The 21,278-nt window shown below is 50.8% G+C and overlaps 1 protein-coding gene across 1 annotated transcript; it reads right to left on the bottom strand.

The window, feature by feature from the left end:
* Positions 1–519: 519 nt before the first annotated feature.
* On the bottom strand, positions 520–19,473 carry mdm1 (Mdm1 nuclear protein; the record flags this gene model as incomplete). Its single annotated transcript, XM_080538310.1, is given in 14 exon segments — positions 520–629; positions 865–930; positions 2,151–2,376; positions 2,921–3,060; positions 4,296–4,369; positions 8,774–8,907; positions 13,406–13,446; positions 13,449–13,543; positions 13,748–13,890; positions 14,276–14,422; positions 15,158–15,292; positions 15,917–16,140; positions 17,715–17,922; positions 19,432–19,473. Coding segments are annotated over 14 exon segments (1,785 nt in total).
* Between the last annotated feature and the right edge of the window lie 1,805 nt (positions 19,474–21,278).

Genomic DNA, 21,278 nt, shown 5'->3' with positions numbered 1-21,278 from the left:
CTATTTCTCTGTACAAAAGTAAATGGATCCTATATCCTGACTATATTCACTCTATTCAAAACATGATTACACAACGTTGGAATGACATCAACAAACAACCTACAGTCAAACACATCATTTAGACCTGGAGAGAACAGAGTCTGGGTCTGGTCTGGTCAGTTCTAGTCATGTCATGGTCTGGTCTGGTCTGGTTTGGGTCTGGTCTGGTCTGGTTTGGGTCTGGTCTGGACTGGTCTGGTTCTGGTCTGATTTGGTCTGGTCAGGTCAGGGTCTGCGTCTGGTCTGCGTCTGATCTGGGTCTGGTCTGGGTCTGGTCTGGGTCTGGCCTGGGTCTGGTCTGATTTGGGTCAGGTCTGCTTCTGTTCTGGTAGTCTGGTTCCGGGTCTGATTTGGTCAGTTCTGGTCTGGTCTGGTCAGGGTCTTATCTGGTCTGGTCTGGTCTGGGTCTAGGTCTGGTCTGAGTCTGGTCTGGATCTGGTCTGGGTCTGGTCTGGACTGGTTCTGGTCGGGTCTCCAGTGTCATGACTTCCCCCAGAAGGCGTCCTTCCTCCTGCGGGCCCGCTCCAGAACCTCCCAGGCCCGGGAGCACGAGACCGCCGAGCGCAGTGACACCTCCGACATCCTGTCATCTGTCAACCAATCAACAAATCAACCAATCAACCAACCAACGTTTCAATCAGTCAGTCAGTCAGTCAGTTAGATAGTCAGTCTGTCAGTCAGTCATAGACAATCAGTCAGACAGTCAGACAGTCAGACAGTCAGTCTGTCAGTCATACACAGTCAGTCAGACAGTCAGACAGTCAGTCAGACAGTTGCCTATGGAGATCAGTCCTGCTCCACCAGTCAGACAGTAACTATGGTTACCTTCATCAGACGCAGCCCCGCCTCCGTAGAAACACAGCATTTCCGAGCTCCTCTGACCCAGGTTACCTAGCAACAGGCCAGACCCAGGTTAAACACAACACAGGCCAGACCCAGGTTACCTAGCAACAAAACACAGGTCTGACCCAGGTTACCTAGCAACAAAACACAGGCCAGACCCAGATTACCTAGGCAAATGGCAGCGAGGAGAGGAGAGATGGGAGGAGGAGGGACAAGGAGAGGAGAGATGGGGGGGATGTGGAGAGGAGAGATAGGAGGGGACAAGGAGAGGAGACATAGGGGACAAGGAGAGGAGACATAGGGGACAAGGAGAGGAGAGATAGGGGACAAGGAGAGGAGACATAGGAGACTAGGAGAGGAAAGATAGGGGACAAGGAGAGGAGAGATAGGAAGGGACAAGGAGAGGAGAGAAAGGGGAAGACAAGACAAGGAGAGGAGAGATAGGGGACAAGGAGAGGAGACATAGGAGGGGACAAGGAGAGAAGAGAAAGGGGGGGACAAGACAAGGAGGGGAGAGCCCCCCCCCGCCCCCATTGATGCCCCCATTGATGCTAAATGACTCACTTCCACCAAACTGTCTCTCCCTCCCTAGGACTGCTGACACTTCTACCGCCAAAGGGAGGATTTGAATGTCAGAAATTACGGAGAGGTGTTTCTGTGTTTGTCAGTAAACTACATATATCTATATACACTCATCGAACACTTTATTAGTAAGACTATACTAATACTGGGTACGACCAAGGTAGGAAGATGTTGGAAACATTCTTTTGAGATTCAAGTCCATGATGACATGATTGCATCATGCAATTCCTGCAGATTTTTCAGGTGTACTATCAAGCTGTGAATCTCCCGTTCTACCACATCTCGAAGGTGTTCTATTGGATTCAGATCCGGTGACTGGGAAGGTCACTGAAGAACACTGAACTTATTGTCATGTTCATGAAACCAGTTTGAGATTACTTTGTGACGCGGTGCATTATCATGCTGGAAGTAGCCATTAGAAGATGGGTACACTGTGGCCATGAAGGGATGCACATACTCAAGTAGGCTGTGGCATTCAAGCGATGATTGACTGGTATTAACAGGCCCAAAGTGTGCCAAGAAAGCATTCCCCACACCATTACACCACCTGAATGAATCAGAAGATGTACAGATGTTCCTAATTAAGTGTTCAGTGAGTGTATATCTATATATATAGAACCCTCAAACATATATATATATATATATGACATATACAGGAAGTCCTTGGCAGCTGTAGCTCCTCCCACCATTGTGCTGGAATTCCGGGTCCCTGAGAGTTCCCTGGATGCGATTGGCTGGCGGCGGGGCGCAGAGGCGTGGCTGGCGGCCGGTGGAGCGTTTCCTGGGCTGTCTGTCAGACGGAGGGTCAGGGGGGCGCTGTGGCGTGCTCTGCCCAGACCAGGAGTCCTCTCTGAGGGGGAGAGGGTCCACTGTGGAGACCCCCGCCGCTGGAGAGGACTGGGGCCCTGCAGCCTGGCAGACAGGTGGTATCTAGGTTAGACTGTTAGCCTAACAGACAGGTGGCATCTAGGTTAGACTGTTAGCCTAACAGACAGGTGGTATCTAGGTTAGACTGTTAGCCTAACAGACAGGTGGCATCTAGGTTAGACTGTTAGCCTAACAGACAGGTGGTATCTAGGTTAGACTGTTAGCCTAACAGACAGGTGGTATCTAGGTTAGACTGTTAGCCTAACAGACAGGTGGTATCTAGGTTAGACTGTTAGCCTAACAGACAGGTGGTATCTAGGTTAGACTGTTAGCCTAACAGACAGGTGGCATCTAGGTTAGACTGTTAGCCTAACAGACAGGTGGTATCTAGGTTAGACTGTTAGCCTAACAGACAGGTGGCATCTAGGTTAGCCTGTTAGCCTTACAGACAGGTGGCATCTAGGTTAGCCTGTTAGCCTTACAGACAGGTGGCATCTAGGTTAGCCTGGTAGACTGGTGGTATCTAGGTTAGCCTGCTAGCCTGACAGACAGGTGGTATCTAGATTAGCCTGCTAGGTTGATTGATTACCTTGATGAATGGCGGCGTTGGAGAGGGGGGCCGGGAGGCGTGTCTGTAAGGTGAACGGGGTTTCCCCAGGGGCGACTCGCTCCGACTCACCCAGCCACTGGCACCCTTCACCTGGGGAGGGGACACCAGGAGAGCTCCCCCTAAACACACAACATTATTACTACTAGAGCTCCCACTAAAAACAATAACATAAACAATATCAAAATGATCAAAAAAAATATATCTAGTGGCCTGGGGTGGTCCAGTGGTCTAGCACTGCGGTCTACAGTGCATGGCCCATATGCCCAGGTGGTCGGCATGAGTTTGAATCCGGCCCATTCCCTGCTGACAAGCCCTCTTCTCCTTACTTTCCTGTCTTGTCTTCACTATCTCTAACCGCTAAAATTGAAAATATGAGTGGGACTGCCCCCCCACTCAGAAAAAAATAAATGTATAAATCCTAAATTCAATTGAATTAATGTAGTGATGCAAACAGAGATGCTATGACGCTATGTAGGAGGTTGAATGACATAGTTTTCCATTATCACCCAGTTAGAGATCTGTCATCTGGGTCACAGTGGAACTGCTGCTGCAGATAATGTTGCTGCTGAGGTAGACAGGAAGACAGAGAGGTGGATGGAGAGGTAGAGAGAGAGAGAGGGATGGATAAGTAGAGAGAGAGAGAGAGAGAGGGATGGAGAGGTAGAGAGAGGGATGGAGAAGTAGAGAGAGAGAGAGGGATGGAGAGGTAGAGAGAGAGAAGGATAGAGAGGTGGAGAGAGGGATGGAGAGGTGGAGAGAGAGTGGGATAGAGAGGCAGAGAGAGAGAGGGATGGAGAGGTAGAGAGAGAGAGAGGGGTGGAGCGGTAGAGAGAGCGGGACGGAGAGGGATAGAGAGGTGGAGAGAGAGAGGGATGGAGAGGTAGAGAGAGGGGTGGAGAGGTAGAGAGAGGGGTGGAGAGGTAGAGAGAGCGGGACAGAGAGGGATAGAGAGGTAGAGAGAGAGGGATGGAGAGGTGGAGAGAGAGAGGGATAGAGAGGGATAGAGAGGTAGAGAGAGAGGGATAGCGAGGTGGAGAGAGAGAGGGATAGAGGTGGAGAGAGAGGTAGAGAGAGAGAGGGATAGTGAGGTGGAGAGAGAGAGGTATAGAGAGGAAGAGAGAGGGGTGGAGAGGGAGAGAGAGGGATAGAGAGGTGGAGAGAGAGAGGGATAGAGAGGTGAAGAGAGAGGGATAGAGAGGTGGAGAAAGAGAGGGATATAGAGGTGGAGAGAGGGATAGAGTGGTGAAGAGAGGGGAATAGTGAGGTGAAGAGAGAGAGGGATAGAGAGGTGGAGAGAGGGAGGGGGGAGAGGTGGAGAGAGGGAGAGGGTGGAGAGGTGAACAGGAGAGGTTACCCGTGGCAGGAGTGGTACGGTCGTGATGAGTCCTCTGGGCAGCAGAGATGGTCTTCATCTGGGGGGTGGGTACCCTGCCCAGGCCCCCCAGCATATACTCATCCTTTCTCTCCTCCTCTTCACTCTCTTCCTCCTCCTCTTCTTCCTTCTCAGTGGGGTGGTCCTCTGGCCTATCCCCTCCCCCCTCCTGTCCCCAGGCCAGCCTCCTCTGCACAGGGAGGGTGGGGGTCAGAGGGAGGGTGGGGGCTCCAGGGGGGTCTCTCTCCCCCCGGGTAGAGCTCCTCCAGCTGGACACAGAGGGTCCTGGGGTGGAGCACCTCTCATCACTGTCAACCCTACAGAGACAAGAAGGGAGGAGAGGGAGATGGAGGGAAGAGAGGAGATGGAGGGAGGAGAGGGAGAGACGTACAGACAGCACAGGTCAAATAGATGTGGAAACAGGAGCTGTCTCAGTGAATGGACCGAGAATGAGAATGAACTTCAGACCATCCTTATATAACAATCCATAACCCTCTACAACCATCTTTAACCATCTATAATCATCTATAACCTATCTGTTACGTCTGTAGTTTACGACGGTTTGGGTTTTACGACAGTGCCGTATTACGTTTTGTGTTACATACGTTGTTGATTAAATGGAGTACACGTTCCGACTACAAGCTCTGAGTTCAGTCTCCATTATTGAACATAACATTGGCGACGAGGATGGCTGATTGTTCTCTACAAACACCCCCTCCTTTCCTAGCAGTCCCGGCAGAACCACCGATTCCGTGGGGCCGCTGGATTTCCTCTTTCGAAACATACATCCTAGCTGCCGGCTGGGAGGACGTATCAGACAAGAGGAAATATGCGCTGTTGCGGCACTGCCTGGGAGCGGAGGGTCAGCGCGTGTTTGAAACTCTCGGCACCGCGGCGAGATACACAGACGCTGTGGAACTATTGAAGCAACACTTCGCCCCTCCACAAAGCGCTCTTCTCCGCCGCGTCATATTCAGACGAAGACACCAACGAACAGGTGAGACAGTGACACAGTACGTACCCCAGCGGCGGGGAGAGCATTTTACTGGCCTCTCGGCCACGCGACCAGCCACACCAGCCGTGTGGGAATTGCGGCTCTTCTGCACACAATTCAAGAGCTCAGACATGCCCAGCCCGTGGTATAACCTGCTCCAACTGCGGGAGACTAAACCACTTTCACAAGGTCTGCAGGTCTGCCCCAGCTAGAGCTTCCCAGTCACCTACCACAGTCATCCATAATGTCAGCTCAGGACGAGCGCCATTCAAAACATGCTCGTTGATGGTTGGTGATGTCACTCTGCCGCTCCTCCTAGACACTGGAGCCACAGTGTCCCTTGTGAACTTGACGACCTATACACAGTTCTTCTCCCATGTGCCCCTGGGGTTGCCCTCCACCACCCTGCGTGGTTATGCCAACTCTGAGATTGACATTGTGGGCTCTTTTCAGCTGCCTGTGAAGTACGGGGAGAGGACACTGCCGGTTTTCAGGTTCAACGTTGCACGCCACGGGACCAACCTGTTAGGCCTCGACCTGTTCAACGCCCTCGGTTTCACCCTGCTAGACACAGCTGGCTCAGAGATTCACACCGTTTCCATCCCCTGGCAGCAACAGTGGCCTGCGCTGTTCAGCGGTGTAGGCTGCCTCGACACTTTTGCCCACCAGCCTCTGTTAGATCCTACAGTGATGCCTGTTATACAGCCCCTCCGCCGCTCCCCCCTGGCTCTCCGCGATGACATCTCCTCTCAACTACAGAGCATGCTCGATAGCGACATCATTGAGCAGGTAAATGCATCGCCTTGGATCTCCAACCTGGTGGTGGCGAAGAAGAAGTCTGGGGGGCTGCGCATCTGCGTGGATCTGAGAGCGGTAAACAAGGCCATCATCCCTGGCAAATACCCCCTGCCAACGATAGAGGAGCTCACCGCCCAGTTCTACGGGTCCAGCGTGTTCTCTAAACTGGACCTCCGTCAGGGTTACCTCCAAGTGCCACTACACCCCGAGAGCCGCAACCTCACAGCGTTCATCACTCACAGAGGGGTTTTCCGCTACAAACGCATGGCTTTCGGTTTAAGCTCCGCCCCCAGCTGCTTCCAAAAGATCATGGCCTCCATCTTCGCTGGGATCCCAGGTGTGGCCATCTATCTTGATGACATCGTGGTTCACGGGGCCACCGTCGAGAGCCACGACGAGCGTCTCCACAGTGTGTTCAGTGCATTGGCCAAGCATCACCTCACACTCAATGGTGAGAAGTGTGTATTCGCCGCCCCAGCCATTGACTTTGTGGGGTTCCGCCTCTCAGCTGATGGCACGTACCCGCTGCACTCGAACACCGAGGCCATCCATCATGTCCCGGAGCCCACCACAGCCGCTCAGGTGGCCTCCTTTCTAGGCATGACGGCGTACTACCTCCGTTTCCTGGCACAGTACTCGGCCACAACCACACCACTGCGGAAGCTGTTGAAGCATGACGAGCCCTGGCTCTGGACGTCTGCCTGCTCAGACGCCGTACGCCTCCTGAAGGCCCAACTCACCTCGCCACCGGTCCTGGCGCATTTCGACCTGGCCAGCCCCACTCTTGTCACGTGCGACGCCTCTGCCACAGCCATTGGTGCGGTGATGTCCCAGCTGCAAGGGGGGGTGGAGAGACCGATCGCCTTCGCCTCCCGTGCTCTCAGCCCCACGGAACAGAAGTACTCGGTGGGGGAGCGGGAGGCCCTAGCATGCCTCTGGGCATGTGAGCGCTGGCACATGTACCTCTATGGACGTTTATTCACACTGAGGACAGACCACCAGGCCCTCATCACCCTCCTGGCCACGTCTGGCACCGGTCACAAGCCACTCCGCCTCCACCGCTGAGCCGACCGCCTGCAGCAGTACAACTATCGGCTACAGTTCACGCCAGGACGAGACAACGTGGTAGCCGACTTGCTATCACGCTCAATCCCCAGCCCACCCACAGCCCCAACCTTGACCCCCGGACTGGACCAGGCTGAGCATGACCTCGTCCAGCTCCTCCACACACCCCTTCAGGAGACGGTGTCGCTGAAAGAGCTCCGGGATGCCTCAGCCGATGACCCCACCCTCTCTACACTCTCAACCTACATCACGCAGGGGTGGCCGGCAAGAGTACCTGACGAGCTACTCACTTACTCCAGGATCAGGGAGGAGTTGTCGGTTTGGAATGACACCTGTGTCGCTCGCGGGTTCTGCACTGTGGTCCCAGGTGTCCTTCGGGCGCGTATCCTTGCTATGGCGCACGAGGGTCACCTGGGCATAGTCAGGCTCAAACAGCGCTGTCGTGATGTTGTGTGGTGGCCAGGCATCGACAGGGAACTCGAGACCCTGGTCAAGGATTGCACTGCCTGTCTCCTTAGTGGTAAGACCAGGGCTCCAGCTCCACCCCCGCCTATGCAGCCGTTGGACTGGCCATCTCAACCCTGGGAGCTCCAGCTGCCTCTCGATAGGCTCCGCCCTACACTAGCTCAGCCCCCGGTCCATCCAGTTCAAGCCACAGTCACCAAACACCAGCGCTTGATGAAGGACAGGGCCAGACGTGCTAGGCCACCTGTCATTGCTGTGTCGGACTGGGTCAGGATCCGACGACCTCATCGGGACTACAAACTCCAGTCGTTTTGGTCTGACCCTGTCCAGGTCAGCAAACAGCTTGGCCCGGCCTCGTTTAGGCTCGCCGACGGCACTCGCTGGCATGCTACCCGCCTGCGTAAGGTGCAGCCTCCCCCTGGCCCAGCGCTGAGTGTGGCCTCTTCCACAGTCTTGCCAGCCGCAAGGTTGGATGAAGCAGCAACCCCGGCCTACCAGGCTCAGCCCCAAGGCGTGGAGCCGCCACCAGTGGCTGTGGCTGCACCAGAGCCACGTCTGGTTCGAGCACGCAACAGGCCCGAGCACTTGCGGGACTACATGACTGAGTATCACACCTAGGTTGTGTGAGGGGGGGGGAAATGTTACGTCTGTAGTTTACGACGGTTTGGGTTTTACGACAGTGCCGTATTACGTTTTGTGTTACACACGTTGTTGATTAAATGGAGTACACCTTCCGACTACAAGCTCTGAGTCCAGTCTCCATTATTGAACATAACACTATCTAAGCCATCTATAACCATCTATAATCATCTATAACCATCTATAACCATCTATAAACCATCTATAAACCATCTATAACCATCTACAACCATATATAATCATCCTTCTAGAAGAACTGGCATTCACACTCAAGACCTCACTCTCTAAGAGATGAGTGGCGGCCATATTTGTCGTGGCAGTCCTATGTATGCGTGTGCATGTGTGTGTGTGTGTGTGTGTGTGTGTGTGTGTGTTTCACCTGGTCAGGTCCAGAGCATGGATGGAGCTCCCCTTCTGGGTTTCCCCAGTGAGTGGAGGGGTGGAGGAGGAGAGGGCAGCGGTGGGGATGGAGGAGGGGATGTAGGAGGGGGTGGAGGAGGGGATGGAGGAGGGGGTGGAGGGCTCCCAGAGCTGGTTCTGGTCCGACAAGAGCTGGTTAAGGTGCAGGCGGGAGAAATGGGTCCCCCAGGCCCTCCTACGATACGCCTCCGCCTTCTGCCTCAGCTCCCGTATCTGGGGGTGGGGGCAGGGCACACATAAACATGTTTGAACCAACAGGTACCTTGACCCTGACCCTGACGCTGACCCTAATCCTAACCCTGACCCTAACCCTGACCCTGACACTGACCCTGACACTGACCCGGTTGGCTGAAACATTGTTGTGTGGTCCAGGGGAGGCTAGTGGTGGTAGAAATCGGAGGACAGGTTCATTGTAATGCCTCCTCCAGCCTCCCTAGTATGTGGGGACATTAAAAAAGAAGTTCACGCAAAATCCATGTTCATGTGTATTTACATTTACATTTACATTTTTGGCATTTAGCAGACGCCTTATTCCAAAGCGACTTACAATTAATACATTTGAGTACTAAGCATGTGAATCACCAGTCCACCATTCGTGTCAGGAAGAGTAATCTAGCTCAGGCCCGGGGCCATTGATAGAAGGAGAAACCTTCTTCTACCACCTTCTTCTAAAACTATATATTTTTGTGTATTTGTAGTCAGTTCAACACACCATTAACACACACACACACACACACAACATTAACACACACACACACACCATAACACACACACACACCATAACACGCTGTCTCCAATTATAACCATTTTGCGCGCAGCTGCATCCTAGCTGTCGAGATGCCAGGTCTGAGTTTAGCTCCTAAAATACTCTCATACTGCCTTAAAACACTCTCATATCGCCTCAAAACACTCATACTGCGTTAAAATACGTCAGATCAGAGTTGTTCGACTCTGACCCTGCTCTACTCTGACCCTGCTCTACTCTGACCTGCTCTACTCTGACCTGCTCTACTCTGACCTGCTCTACTCTGACCTGCTCTACTCTGACCTGCTCTACCCTGACCCTGCTCTACTCTGACCTGCTCTACTCTGACCTGCTCTACCCTGACCCTGCTCTACTCTGACCTGCTCTACTCTGACCCTGCTCTACTCTGACCCTGCTCTACTCTGACCCTGCTCTACTCTGACCTGCTCTACTCTGACCTGCTCTACTCTGACCTGCTCTACTCTGACCTGCTCTACTCTGACCCTGCTCTACTCTGCCAGTGATTCCCAGAGAGCGGCAGGCGCTAGCTAGCTTTAGCGCTGTTCAACAGAAGGACCTGGTATGGGAGGGAGAGGGGCATCGTGGGAGTTGTAGGAATGGATTCAAATGGATTTGGAACATCAGGACTGATCAAGGCATTCAAAGAAAGATATCTTGACTCAACGGTCATTTTAAAACATGATCTTTTTTTTAATGTGTCAATTATTGAATAATGACAACAACCAATCCACTGTCTCCATTACAGGGTCACTTCCTGCTTCCTGTCCTTGGTGGCCCTGTCTGCTGAGAGAACCTGCTGCTACAGAAAGATGCGCTGTGTATATGTGTGTGTGTGTGTGTGTGTGTGTGTGTGTGTGTGTGTGTGGGTGTGTTTGCGTGGGGGACCCATTTCTCCCGCCTGCTCCAGAAAGATGCGCTGCCAAACCACATTCAGCACAATCACAGGAAAGACAAGTACTCTGCTACTGCAGCGTCTGACGCACACACACACGCACACACACACACACGCACACACACACACACACACACACGCACACACACACACGCGCGCACACATGCACAAGCACACACACACACATGCACACGCACATGGACACGCACACACACACACACACACACACACGCACACATGCACAAGCACACACACTTACGCTCACACACACACACATAATACAGGTCACACTATACACACATCAGCTATACAGGTCATCAGACTGACTGACTAACTACCCTTAACTATCACTGTTCATAATTACCCATAACTACCACTGTTCATAACTACCACTGTTCATTGGTAGCACACTTCACAAAATTACTTCTGATATGGATAGATGGTCCTCATTGCCTAATTCACTTCGCAGCCGAGTTTCAATAATCCAGATGGAACATTCTACCCAGTAGTCAAGTTCGTTAGCTGAAATGCTACCTCTGCCTCCACCACCTCAGTACTGGAGTTAGCTACAAACGGCTGTGACTATGTCTTTATGGCGAGGTAAGCGACCGCGCATCAGGCTCTCTGCAATGCAGCGGGAGAGGCAGGCAGGCCGGCGGTTAGTCTCTTCCAAATTTAATTTAAAAAACACTATTATTGGGCCTTCACGCTTAGGCCTTTGTTAACCTGGCTCCAGCCTGAGGCGTCGGTGTCATGGCGGGCCCTGGAGGAGAGTCTGGCCCTGGAGGAGAGTCTGGCCCTGGAGGAGTCTGGCCCTGGAGGAGAGTCTGGCCCTGGAGGAGAGTCTGGCCCTGGAGGAGTCTGGCCCTGGAGGAGAGTCTGGCCCTGGAGGAGTCTGGCCCTGGAGGAGTCTGGCCCTGGAGGAGAGTCTGGCCCTGGAGGAGAGTCTGGCCCTGGAGGAGTCTGGCCCTGGAGGAGAGTCTGGCCCTGGAGGAGTCTGGCCCTGGAGGAGTCTGGCCCTGCATTTGAATATGTCCATCATTCAATGTGGCTTTAAGTTCGGCCCCGTTGTGTCCTAATTGCTCTCGGTATGGATATGCTTACACTTACGCTCACACACACACACACACACACACACACATAATACAGGCCACACTATACACACACCAGCGATACAGGTAATCAGACTGTTCATAACTACCACTGTTCATAACTACCCGTAACTACCACTGTTCATAACTACCCATAACTACCACTGTTCATAACTACCACTGTTCATAACTACCCATAACTACCACTGTTCATAACTACCACTGTTCATAACTACCCGTAACTACCACTGTTCATAACTACCACTGTTCATAACTACCCGTAACTACCACTGTTCATAACTACCACTGTTCATAACTACCCGTAACTACCACTGTTCATAACTACCCATAACTACCACTGTTCATAACTACCACTGTTCATAACTACCCATAACTACCACTGTTCATAACTACCACTGTTCATAACTACCCGTAACTACCACTGTTCATAACTACCACTGTTCATAACTACCCGTAACTACCACTGTTCATAACTACCCATAACTACCACTGTTCATATTGCTCTCGGTATGGAGGGCGGCAGAGAAACTGTGTGGACCCCTGCTCTATTTAATAATGCCAGACTGGGGGCACTTAGGTGGCGTAGCGGGTTAAGCGCTGACCATGTAACCGCAGGGTCCCCAGTTTGATTCCGGCCGGGGACATATCCTGCATGTCATCCCTCCTCTCTCTCACCCATTCTTCCTGTCTAAATCTTCACTGCAACTGTCAATAAAAATGGAAAATATGAGTGGGACTGCCCCACTCAGATTTTTTTTTTTTTTTTTTTTTAAATAAAATGCCAGACTGTTGATTGGTGGCCAACCCATTCAGTTCTCTCACTGGAGGAACAAAGGTGTTTAAACACTAGGGGACATTTATGGGAACAAGGACCAGGACCTGGAAATGTTCAGAATCTGATTTACCACTTTCTTCCTTTTTCTTTTATTTACCATTGAGGTCGGGTCTGAAGGCTAGTAGGTCTGAAGGATAGTGGAGTTTGCTTTGCAAAGTTACTCTTGCACACCACACCCATTGCACACAATTCTACACAGCACTAGTGCACAAGTGGCCTAGTTTCCGTTATCGTTTCATTTCACAACACGCTTACGGAGAGATGCCTGGCATTAGATAGTATATGGAGGGAGAGATGCCTGGCATTAGATAGTATATGGAGGGAGAGATGCCTATCATTAGATAGTATATGGAGGGAGAGATGCCTATCATTAGATAGTATATGGAGGGAGAGATGCCTATCATTAGATAGTATATGGAGGGAGAGATGCCTGGCATTAGATAGTACACCGACATCCCGGGTTTGGACCCAGCTTTTGATTGGGATGGAGTCGGGTCCAACATACTGATAGCCTCCTGGAATGCTGACCACCAGTGAATACTGACTACCAGTGAATACATTACAATTTCACATATAGAAGTTTACTTGACACCCAAGAAAATAATTGCTAACCCAACTTGGTGCTACTAAGGCTTATGGTACTTACTTACATATGGCCAGGGAGTGTCCTCCTGTGCCTCTGATCTTGCCTCTGATCAAAATGCAAGGGGTATTAGCCGGGCTTACAGCAGCTAAACTTTTGTTTTTTTGTTTTTCTGCTGTTTTGTGTTGTATTTGTTGTTATTGTTTGTATTGTGTAAAACTATCACCGTACATGTATTCATAACTATCACCTGGTGTGAGTTTGATTTGCATTAAGTAAGTGTAACTGCCTTCCCCCCTCTCTCACCCAGCCTCTCCCTTCTATCACCCAGCCTGCCCCCTTCCTGACCCAGCCTCCCCCCTCTCTCACCCAGCCTCCCCCTCCCTGACCCAGCTTCCCCCCTCCCTGACCCAGCCTCCCCTTCCCTGACCCAACCTCCCCCCTACCTGACACAGCCTCCTACCTCTTGTCCTGGTGTCGAGGCTCTGACCCAGCCTCCTTCCTCTCTCACCCAGCCTCCCCCCTCTCTCACCCAGCCTCCCCCTCCTTGACCCAGCCTACCTCCTCTCCTGGTGTCGAGGCTCTGACCCAGCCTCCATCCTGGTATTTGTAGTTCAGGGGCGAGCAGAAGTTAGAGTTGTACTCTGACCTCACCTCTCTGCTGTAGGACAGACAGGCAGACAGACAGGCAGATAGGCAGACAGACAGACAGGCAGACAGACAGACAGACAGACAGACAGACAGGCAGGCAGACAGACAAATAGAGAGATAGAGAGATAAGAATCACAGTAGCAGAGACCATGGTATCTTACAATAGTCTGTGGTATTACACATATAGCCCCTCCTCCCTGACCTCTGACCCCACCTATGTCCTCCATGGGGAAGAGCAGCCTTCTGGGGAGATTGTGACCTCACTTCCTGCTGCATACTCTCCTGCCCCGCCTCCTGTTTGGACTTCCTGTCATTCTCTTCCCTCTTCTTCTTCTTCTTCTTGCTCTGACAAACAAACTACAATCACATGACAGCACAGCACCAATCACATGACAGCACAGCACCAATCAAAAAATAAATAGTGACAGTAATGACAGTAGAGGCTGGGATTACCACCATCTGTCCTAACCCTGACCTGACCCTAACCCTCTAACCCAAACCCTGACCCTAACCCCTAACCCTGACCCTCTAACCCTAACCCCGACCCTGACCCTCTAACCCTGCATAACTCTAATCCCGACCCTGACCCTAACCCTAACCCTAACCCTGACCTTGACCCTGACCCTAACCCTAAACCTGAGGCTCCAGACTCTGGGTGTCAGTACCAGTACCCGTACCAGTGCCCCCTTCATGGCGTGTCTGTTCTACTGGTTCTATCTCTGTGGTTCTGGTGGACTGTTACCTCTGCAGCGTTGAACAGTACCTCGGCAGGGGAGACCAGGTGGGCTCGGGGGGCAGGGGAGCCTTTGAAGCTCCTGGTGTACTCAGTCTCTGTCGCCACAGGGATGGACTTGAAGGGAGGGATGGACCTACTGCTGGTGTACAGCATCTGGATAAGACGAAGACAACAACACTTTAGCATGGAGGATGTTCCTCTGATGTAGCGGTTAGCATGGAGGGGGAGGAGGTTCCTCTGATGTAGTGGTTAGCATGGAGGAGGTTCCTCTGGTGTAGTGGTTAGCATGGAGGAGGTTACGCTGATGTAGCGGTTAGCATGGAGGAGGTTATGCTGATGTAGCGGTTAGCATGGAGGAGGTTACACTTTGGGGGTTTTAAAACTTTCCCCCAAAACACAATTAAAGCTCCATTTCAAACTCTGGAGAATCCTGCATCCATTAGTACTACTATGTGATGATCTCTCATTCATTGGTACTGGTGTGTGATGATCTCTCATCCATTAGTTCTACTGTGTGATGATCTCTCATCCATTAGTCCACTAACAGAGCCAACAGGTCCAGTCTGAACAGTGAGGACAGTCTGACTCCAGCCTCCTCATCCTGTTCACACTGCAGCTCTCTGACTCCCTCTACTGGCCACATGTCGAAAAAGCACATTTGAGCCACAAAGGAAAATGCACTGAAGATGTTAGCAGATAAGGCATTGTAAGTTATAACTGACACACAGACAGACAAACAGATAGACAGGCAGTCAGAGAGACAGACACACAGACAGACAGACAGACAGGCAGGCAGGCAGGCAGACAGACAGGCAAACACACAGAGAGACAGACAGACAGACAGGCTGGCAGACAGACAGACAGGCAGACACACAGACAGGCAGTAACCTGTTCTGCGGCCAGCAGAGGGGAGCGAATCATAGGCGTCTTCCACTGGAACTGTCTGTGGTACTCTGAGCTCTGACGCCCCAACCTCTGGCCTGAGGACTTTAGCCCTGCCCTCCTCCTCAACGCATGGTGCACCTGAGGCCAGACACACACGTTACACACGCTACACACACACACAGACGCACGCTACACACACACACTACACATACACGCTACATATACACATTACATATACACACTATACACGTTACATACACCCTACACATGCTACACATACTGTACATGAAAACATGATAAACACACGTTACACACACACAGACACACACACGCACCACACATATATGATACACACGCTACACACACATACATTACTGGAAACAGTAGGGGTAGTGGTGGCCTAGTGATGGGTAGTGGTGGCCTAGTGGATAGTGAGTTGTGACTGGTGATCATGAGTTCAAATCCCATTGGTTAAAATGGATGTAATAATGAAGGAAGAGAACACATCTACATCATCAGACAACTGGACCAGAACATGGTGATATGCTGGTTGATGCATCAACACATCAATCACCTGACTCTCTGTAACCAATCACCTGACACACTGTAGCCAAACCTCCAGTCTGTGTATTTCTATGTGAGTCCACCTCCAGTCTGCCTGTGCTGAGCCTCAACTTCACTAACGCTGTGATTCTCTCTCTCTGTTGTTCTGTTTGACATCCAACCCATAAAACACATCACACAGCTACAGTCACCACTGACCCCGTTGACGGACGGTTTCACGGCCGCCAGGGGGCTTCGGGGCTGGGGGGGGCTCCGGCACTGGGGTTGCCCCCCTCCTGGAGGCTCTGAGGACCCCCCGGGGGGTCTGGGGCCCCTGGGTGCCAGGGGAGTGGAGACCCTCTCTGGGCTGCCAGGCCGGGCTGCAGGGGGGGTGGAGTGGGGGGGCTTCCTCCGTGACAGGAACTGGGGGTCTCTGCTGATACCTGTGGCAGAAGAGACTCTGTTACGACCAGGCATAGAGCAGCGTTATGACCAGGCATAGGGCAGCGTTAGGACCAGGCATAGAGCAGTGTTAGGACCAGGCATAGAGCAGCGTTAGGACCAGGCATAGAGCAGCATTACGACCAGGCATAGGCTGGGGGTGGCTGTTCCTCAGGAGGTAGAGCTGGCGTCTAATGATCGCAAAGTCGGCGGTTCGATCCCCGGCTGGCCACGTGTCGAGGCGTCCTTGGGCAAGACACTGAACCCAAAAATGCTCCCAATGAGCGGGGCCGGCACCTTGCCTGGTAGCTTGCCGCCATTGGTGTGTGACTGTGTGTGTGAATGGGTGAACAGCAAAGGATTCCCCTACTACGGGGCCAGTTGAAGAACTCTTTCACAACCCTGTTTTGTAAGCGTCTAGTGAATGGATCACTGACATGCTGTGGATATAGGAGTGTTGTGAGGTGAGACATAATAATAATAATAATAATAATAATAATGGATTTTATTTATAAAGCACTTTACATTTCAAGAATCTCAAAGTGCTACAGTCAATAAAAGAAACAAAAACAGCACAACACAATAAAGATCACTAAAAACATCAAAAGCAGAAAGGTTAAAAAGACACTGTGGCATAAAACTAAAGAAAAATAAATAAATACAAATCTGGCTACTGGAACGCTTTGTTAAAAAGATGAGTCTTAAGTCCGCTCTTAAAAGAGACGACCGACTGTGGTGCTCTCAGGTGGGCAGGGAGGGCGTTCCACAGTTCGGGGGCAATGGAGCAGAAGGCCCGGTCTCCCATGGAGCGGAGGTGGGTTTTGGTGGGTTTGAGGAGGTTTGCATTTGATGAGCGGAGAGTGCAAGTGGAGGGGCTGTGGGATTTGACCAGGTCCTTGAGGTAAGGGGGTGCGTTGCCGTGAATGCATTGATGAGTTAACAGTGAGATTTTGTAAATGATCCGAGAGGAGATGGGAAGCCAGTGTAGTGAGTGGAGGATGGGTGTGATGTGATCGTATTTGCGCACTCTCATCAGGATCCTAGCAGCGCTGTTCTGAATGTACTGGAGCTTCTGAAGGCTCTTGCTAGGGATCCCGATGAGAAGTGCGTTGCAGTAGTCGAGCCTGGAGGAGACAAAGGCATGGACTAACTTCTCGGCATCGGGCAAAGACAGGGTGGGGCGGAGTTTTGCTATATTTCTAAGGTGGAAGAATGACGTTTTGGATATGTGTTTAATGTGGGCCTCGTAGTTGAGGTGGGGGTCCATTCGAACACCAAGGTTGGTGACGACGGATGACAGAGGATTAACCTGTCCAGAGAAAGTGATGCTTGTTATGGGGGATGATTTAACCTGGTGAGGGGTGCCGATGAGGATGGCTTCTGTTTTGCAGCTATTTAATTGAAGGAAGTTAACTCTCATCCACGCCTTTATCTCCTCCAGGCAGATGGTGAGTGCAGATGAGGTTGACTGAGGGGTTGGGTCCAGTTTAATGTAGAGTTGTGTGTCGTCAGCATAGCAATGGTAGGGGATACCATGCTTGGGGGCTTTACACACTGCTGAGCCCCCCAACCACACTGTCCCCTCCAGCACTGTCCAGTCCAGTCCAGTCCATTCCTGCCCAGTCCAGTGAGGAGGGTTTGGAGTTCTGCTGTTTCGGCTTGTTCTGCTGGTTCTTACCCTGCTGGTCGGAGCTGAGTCCGGCCTGACGCATCGCGCGCTGAGGGGAGGTGCTTCTGGACCGGGCCACGGGCTCCTTGTATTTGTTCTGGTATTCAGTGACGCCCTGCAGAACACACACACATGGTCACTCACACACACACACACACACACACACACACACACACAGTCACACACACACACCCATAGTCACACACACACACCCATGGTCACTCACACACACCCATGGTCACTCACGCACACCCATGGTCACTCACACACACGTATGGTCACTCACACTCACACACACAGTCACACACACACACCCATGGTCGGTCTCACACAGACACACACACACACACCCATGGTCAGTCTCACACAGACACACACACAGACACACACACAGACACACACACACGTACACACACAGTCACACATACACACACACACACACACACACACACACACACACACACACAGTTGCACACACGCCTAGTGAGTTGGATTGGTGATCAGAACATCATAAATTCAAACACCACCACTAGCCCTAAATTACTCCAAGGAGACTGTCCCTGCAATCTCTAATTGTAAGTCGCTTTGGATAAAAGTGTCTGCTAAATGGTTAAAATGTTAAAATAAAATAATAATAATAATAATAATGTAAACACACACACACACTGCACTGTTTGGATTCTGCTGCCATCTGTCGGTGACTGAATTGATATGGACAGTTTGTTTACATGATTATGTACGTATATATATATATATATATATATATATATATATATATATATATATATATATACTATATATTTGTATGTCTTTCTCCATTTTGCTTATGCTTGCTGTAATTGTAAATGTATTGTAATTTCTTTCTTTTAACTAACGTATTTTAGATATAATATAAATATATAAATATCTATAAACAAACAATTCTTTAGAAATGTTACAGTTCGGGTCACATCGAGTATCGTAACAAGGGATTGCAGCGACCACGGTATTATATCTAGCTAGCTAATTACCTGGCAGCTTTAAAAAAAAATACTGCCGTATTAGCCAGATTTAGATTACATACAAATCCCCTGTCCTCTACCAACGTCATCATACGGTTGGTGTTAGTTAACTAGCTGCCTAGTGTGGGCTTTAGAGATGCACATTGCTCTGTTTGACTGGTATTCTTATCACGAAACACCAGGAAATAGACGGTTGCTAACTTGCTAGACTTCTAGTTCAGAGGTTGTTCTATGTTGTAATGACAGAATCATGCAGCGACCTGCAGTAGTAGACTGTTTATAACGACATAACTACATTGTTGTCATTTCTAAATCAACAAGTCTCTCCTCTTCACTCAGCAGGGATGTGCTACGACACTACGCTTGGTTCAGACACACCGCCTCCGGTGAACGGTGACCACCGCATTAACTCAATGAAAAGTGCACTTGTTTACCTTAAACTGGACAGGCATTGTTCTTCTGTAGCACACAGGTATGGAAGAGATGTGTATGTGTGTGTATATGTGTGTGCGTGTGCGTGTGTGTGTGTGTGTGTGTGTGTGTGTGTGTGTGTGTGTGTGTGTGTGTGTGTGTGTGTGTGTGTGTTATTGTTGCCAGCTGTTGTCTTCTTGGTCTGCGGTTACCGTCGCTTCTCCCGTCGCCATGGCAAAGCTGGCAGCTTCCATCGTGACGCGCATGCGTGTTCAGAGCAGCCGTAGAAGCAGCTTGTACCTCCTGCGCCTGCGCTGGGTGCTCTTGTCGTCTCTGCGGCTGTTCTGGTCAGGATAATTATATACACACATCTGTACCACGGCCACTTTAACACACACGGTTCGCCAGTTCACACCCAGCGCCGAATGAAATGGAGCGTTATTTTATAGCACTCATATCGACCACGTTGTGATGAATTGGTTTCCCCTCAATGGCGTCAGATGTCCAGAAGGGGGCATTAAAAGCCATTCAATAACTACGATGAGCGTCTAATGACAATAACCGTAACACCACATCATTACGTTGATCACATGATACATGATACTAAATGATGAACGTATTACTGAGCTCTTAGCCTGATGTTGATGACAGACAGGCAGACAGACAGACAGACAGACAGAGACAGACAGAGAGCGAGAGAGAAGGACAGACATAAACACTCACACAAACACAGAGAATCAAGGACCCCAATTGAAATAAGCCAGTGGCTTTCTTGGGTTTTTATCCTGTTAGTTGACCTTGTATGTAATATGTACTTTCATGTACCTACTTCTGCAAATCTTCTAATAATGTTTTCAATCAATCAATCACACACACAGCGAGATAGACAGACAGACAAGCAGGCAGGCTGACAGACAGAGAGACAGTGTCATGAGAGCTGGCCCCTGATTGGCCGTGGCACACTGGACATTCAGTGTATCTGTGTCTGGGACGAGATGATCTCTCTCACACACACACACACACACACACACACACACACACACACACACACACACTCAGCTCTGAAAGAGCCTCTCTTGTCCTGTACTTCCTTGTGCTCCCTTTGTGTTGTGAAGTGACACTGATCCTCCATGAGAGCAAATACCAGATGACTCACCCCAGAGATGGGCACCACACACACACACACACACACACACACACACACACCCCATGCACACACACACACACACACACACACACACACACACACACACACACACATACACATCACCAAAATCCTGACACCAACATTAGGACTCACAGCTGGCCTCTGAATGGCTGTCATGTGGGGTGAGAGGTCACTCACAGGAGAAGAGGAGAGAGATAGAGGAGAGGAGGAGAGAGATAGAGGAGAGGAGGAGAGAGATAGAGGAGAGGAGAGAGATAGAGGAGAGGCGAGGAGGAGAGAGATAGAGGAGAGGCGAGGAGGAGAGAGATAGAGGAGAGGAGGAGATAGATAGAGAAGAGAGATAGAGGAGAGAGAGGAGAGAAGAGAAGGAGAGAGATAGAGAGAGGTGAGGAGGAGAGATAGAGGAGAGGAGAGGAGAAGAGCGGGGGGGAGAAGATGAGGGGATGAGAGGAGAGAAGAGAGGAAGAGAAAGGGAGAGGGTGAATGTGTTAATTAACAGCAGGTGATGAGAGTGGGAAGACACTATTGATGCGTGCCGCCGTTCCCTGGCAACAAAGCTCTGTTCTCTACCATCACACGCTCACACTTACACACACACAATCACACACACGCACACGCACATGCACGCTCGCACTTACGCACACACACACATGCACGCTCGCACTTACGCACACACACATGCATGCTCGCACTTACACACATGCACGCTCGCACTTACACACACACACATGCACACTCGCACTTACACACACACACACACGCACTCATGCACAAACACACACGCTCGCACTCACACACACACATGCACACACACGCACACTTACACTTACACACACACATACTCGTGCACACAGGGATATACAGGCATACACACACGCACTTACGCACACA

The sequence above is a fragment of the Nansenia antarctica genome, assembly GCF_963989245.1.
Source record: "Nansenia antarctica genome assembly, chromosome: 8".
Lineage (NCBI taxonomy): Eukaryota > Metazoa > Chordata > Actinopteri > Argentiniformes > Microstomatidae > Nansenia > Nansenia antarctica.
This window is presented reverse-complemented; position numbering and strand designations above follow the sequence as displayed.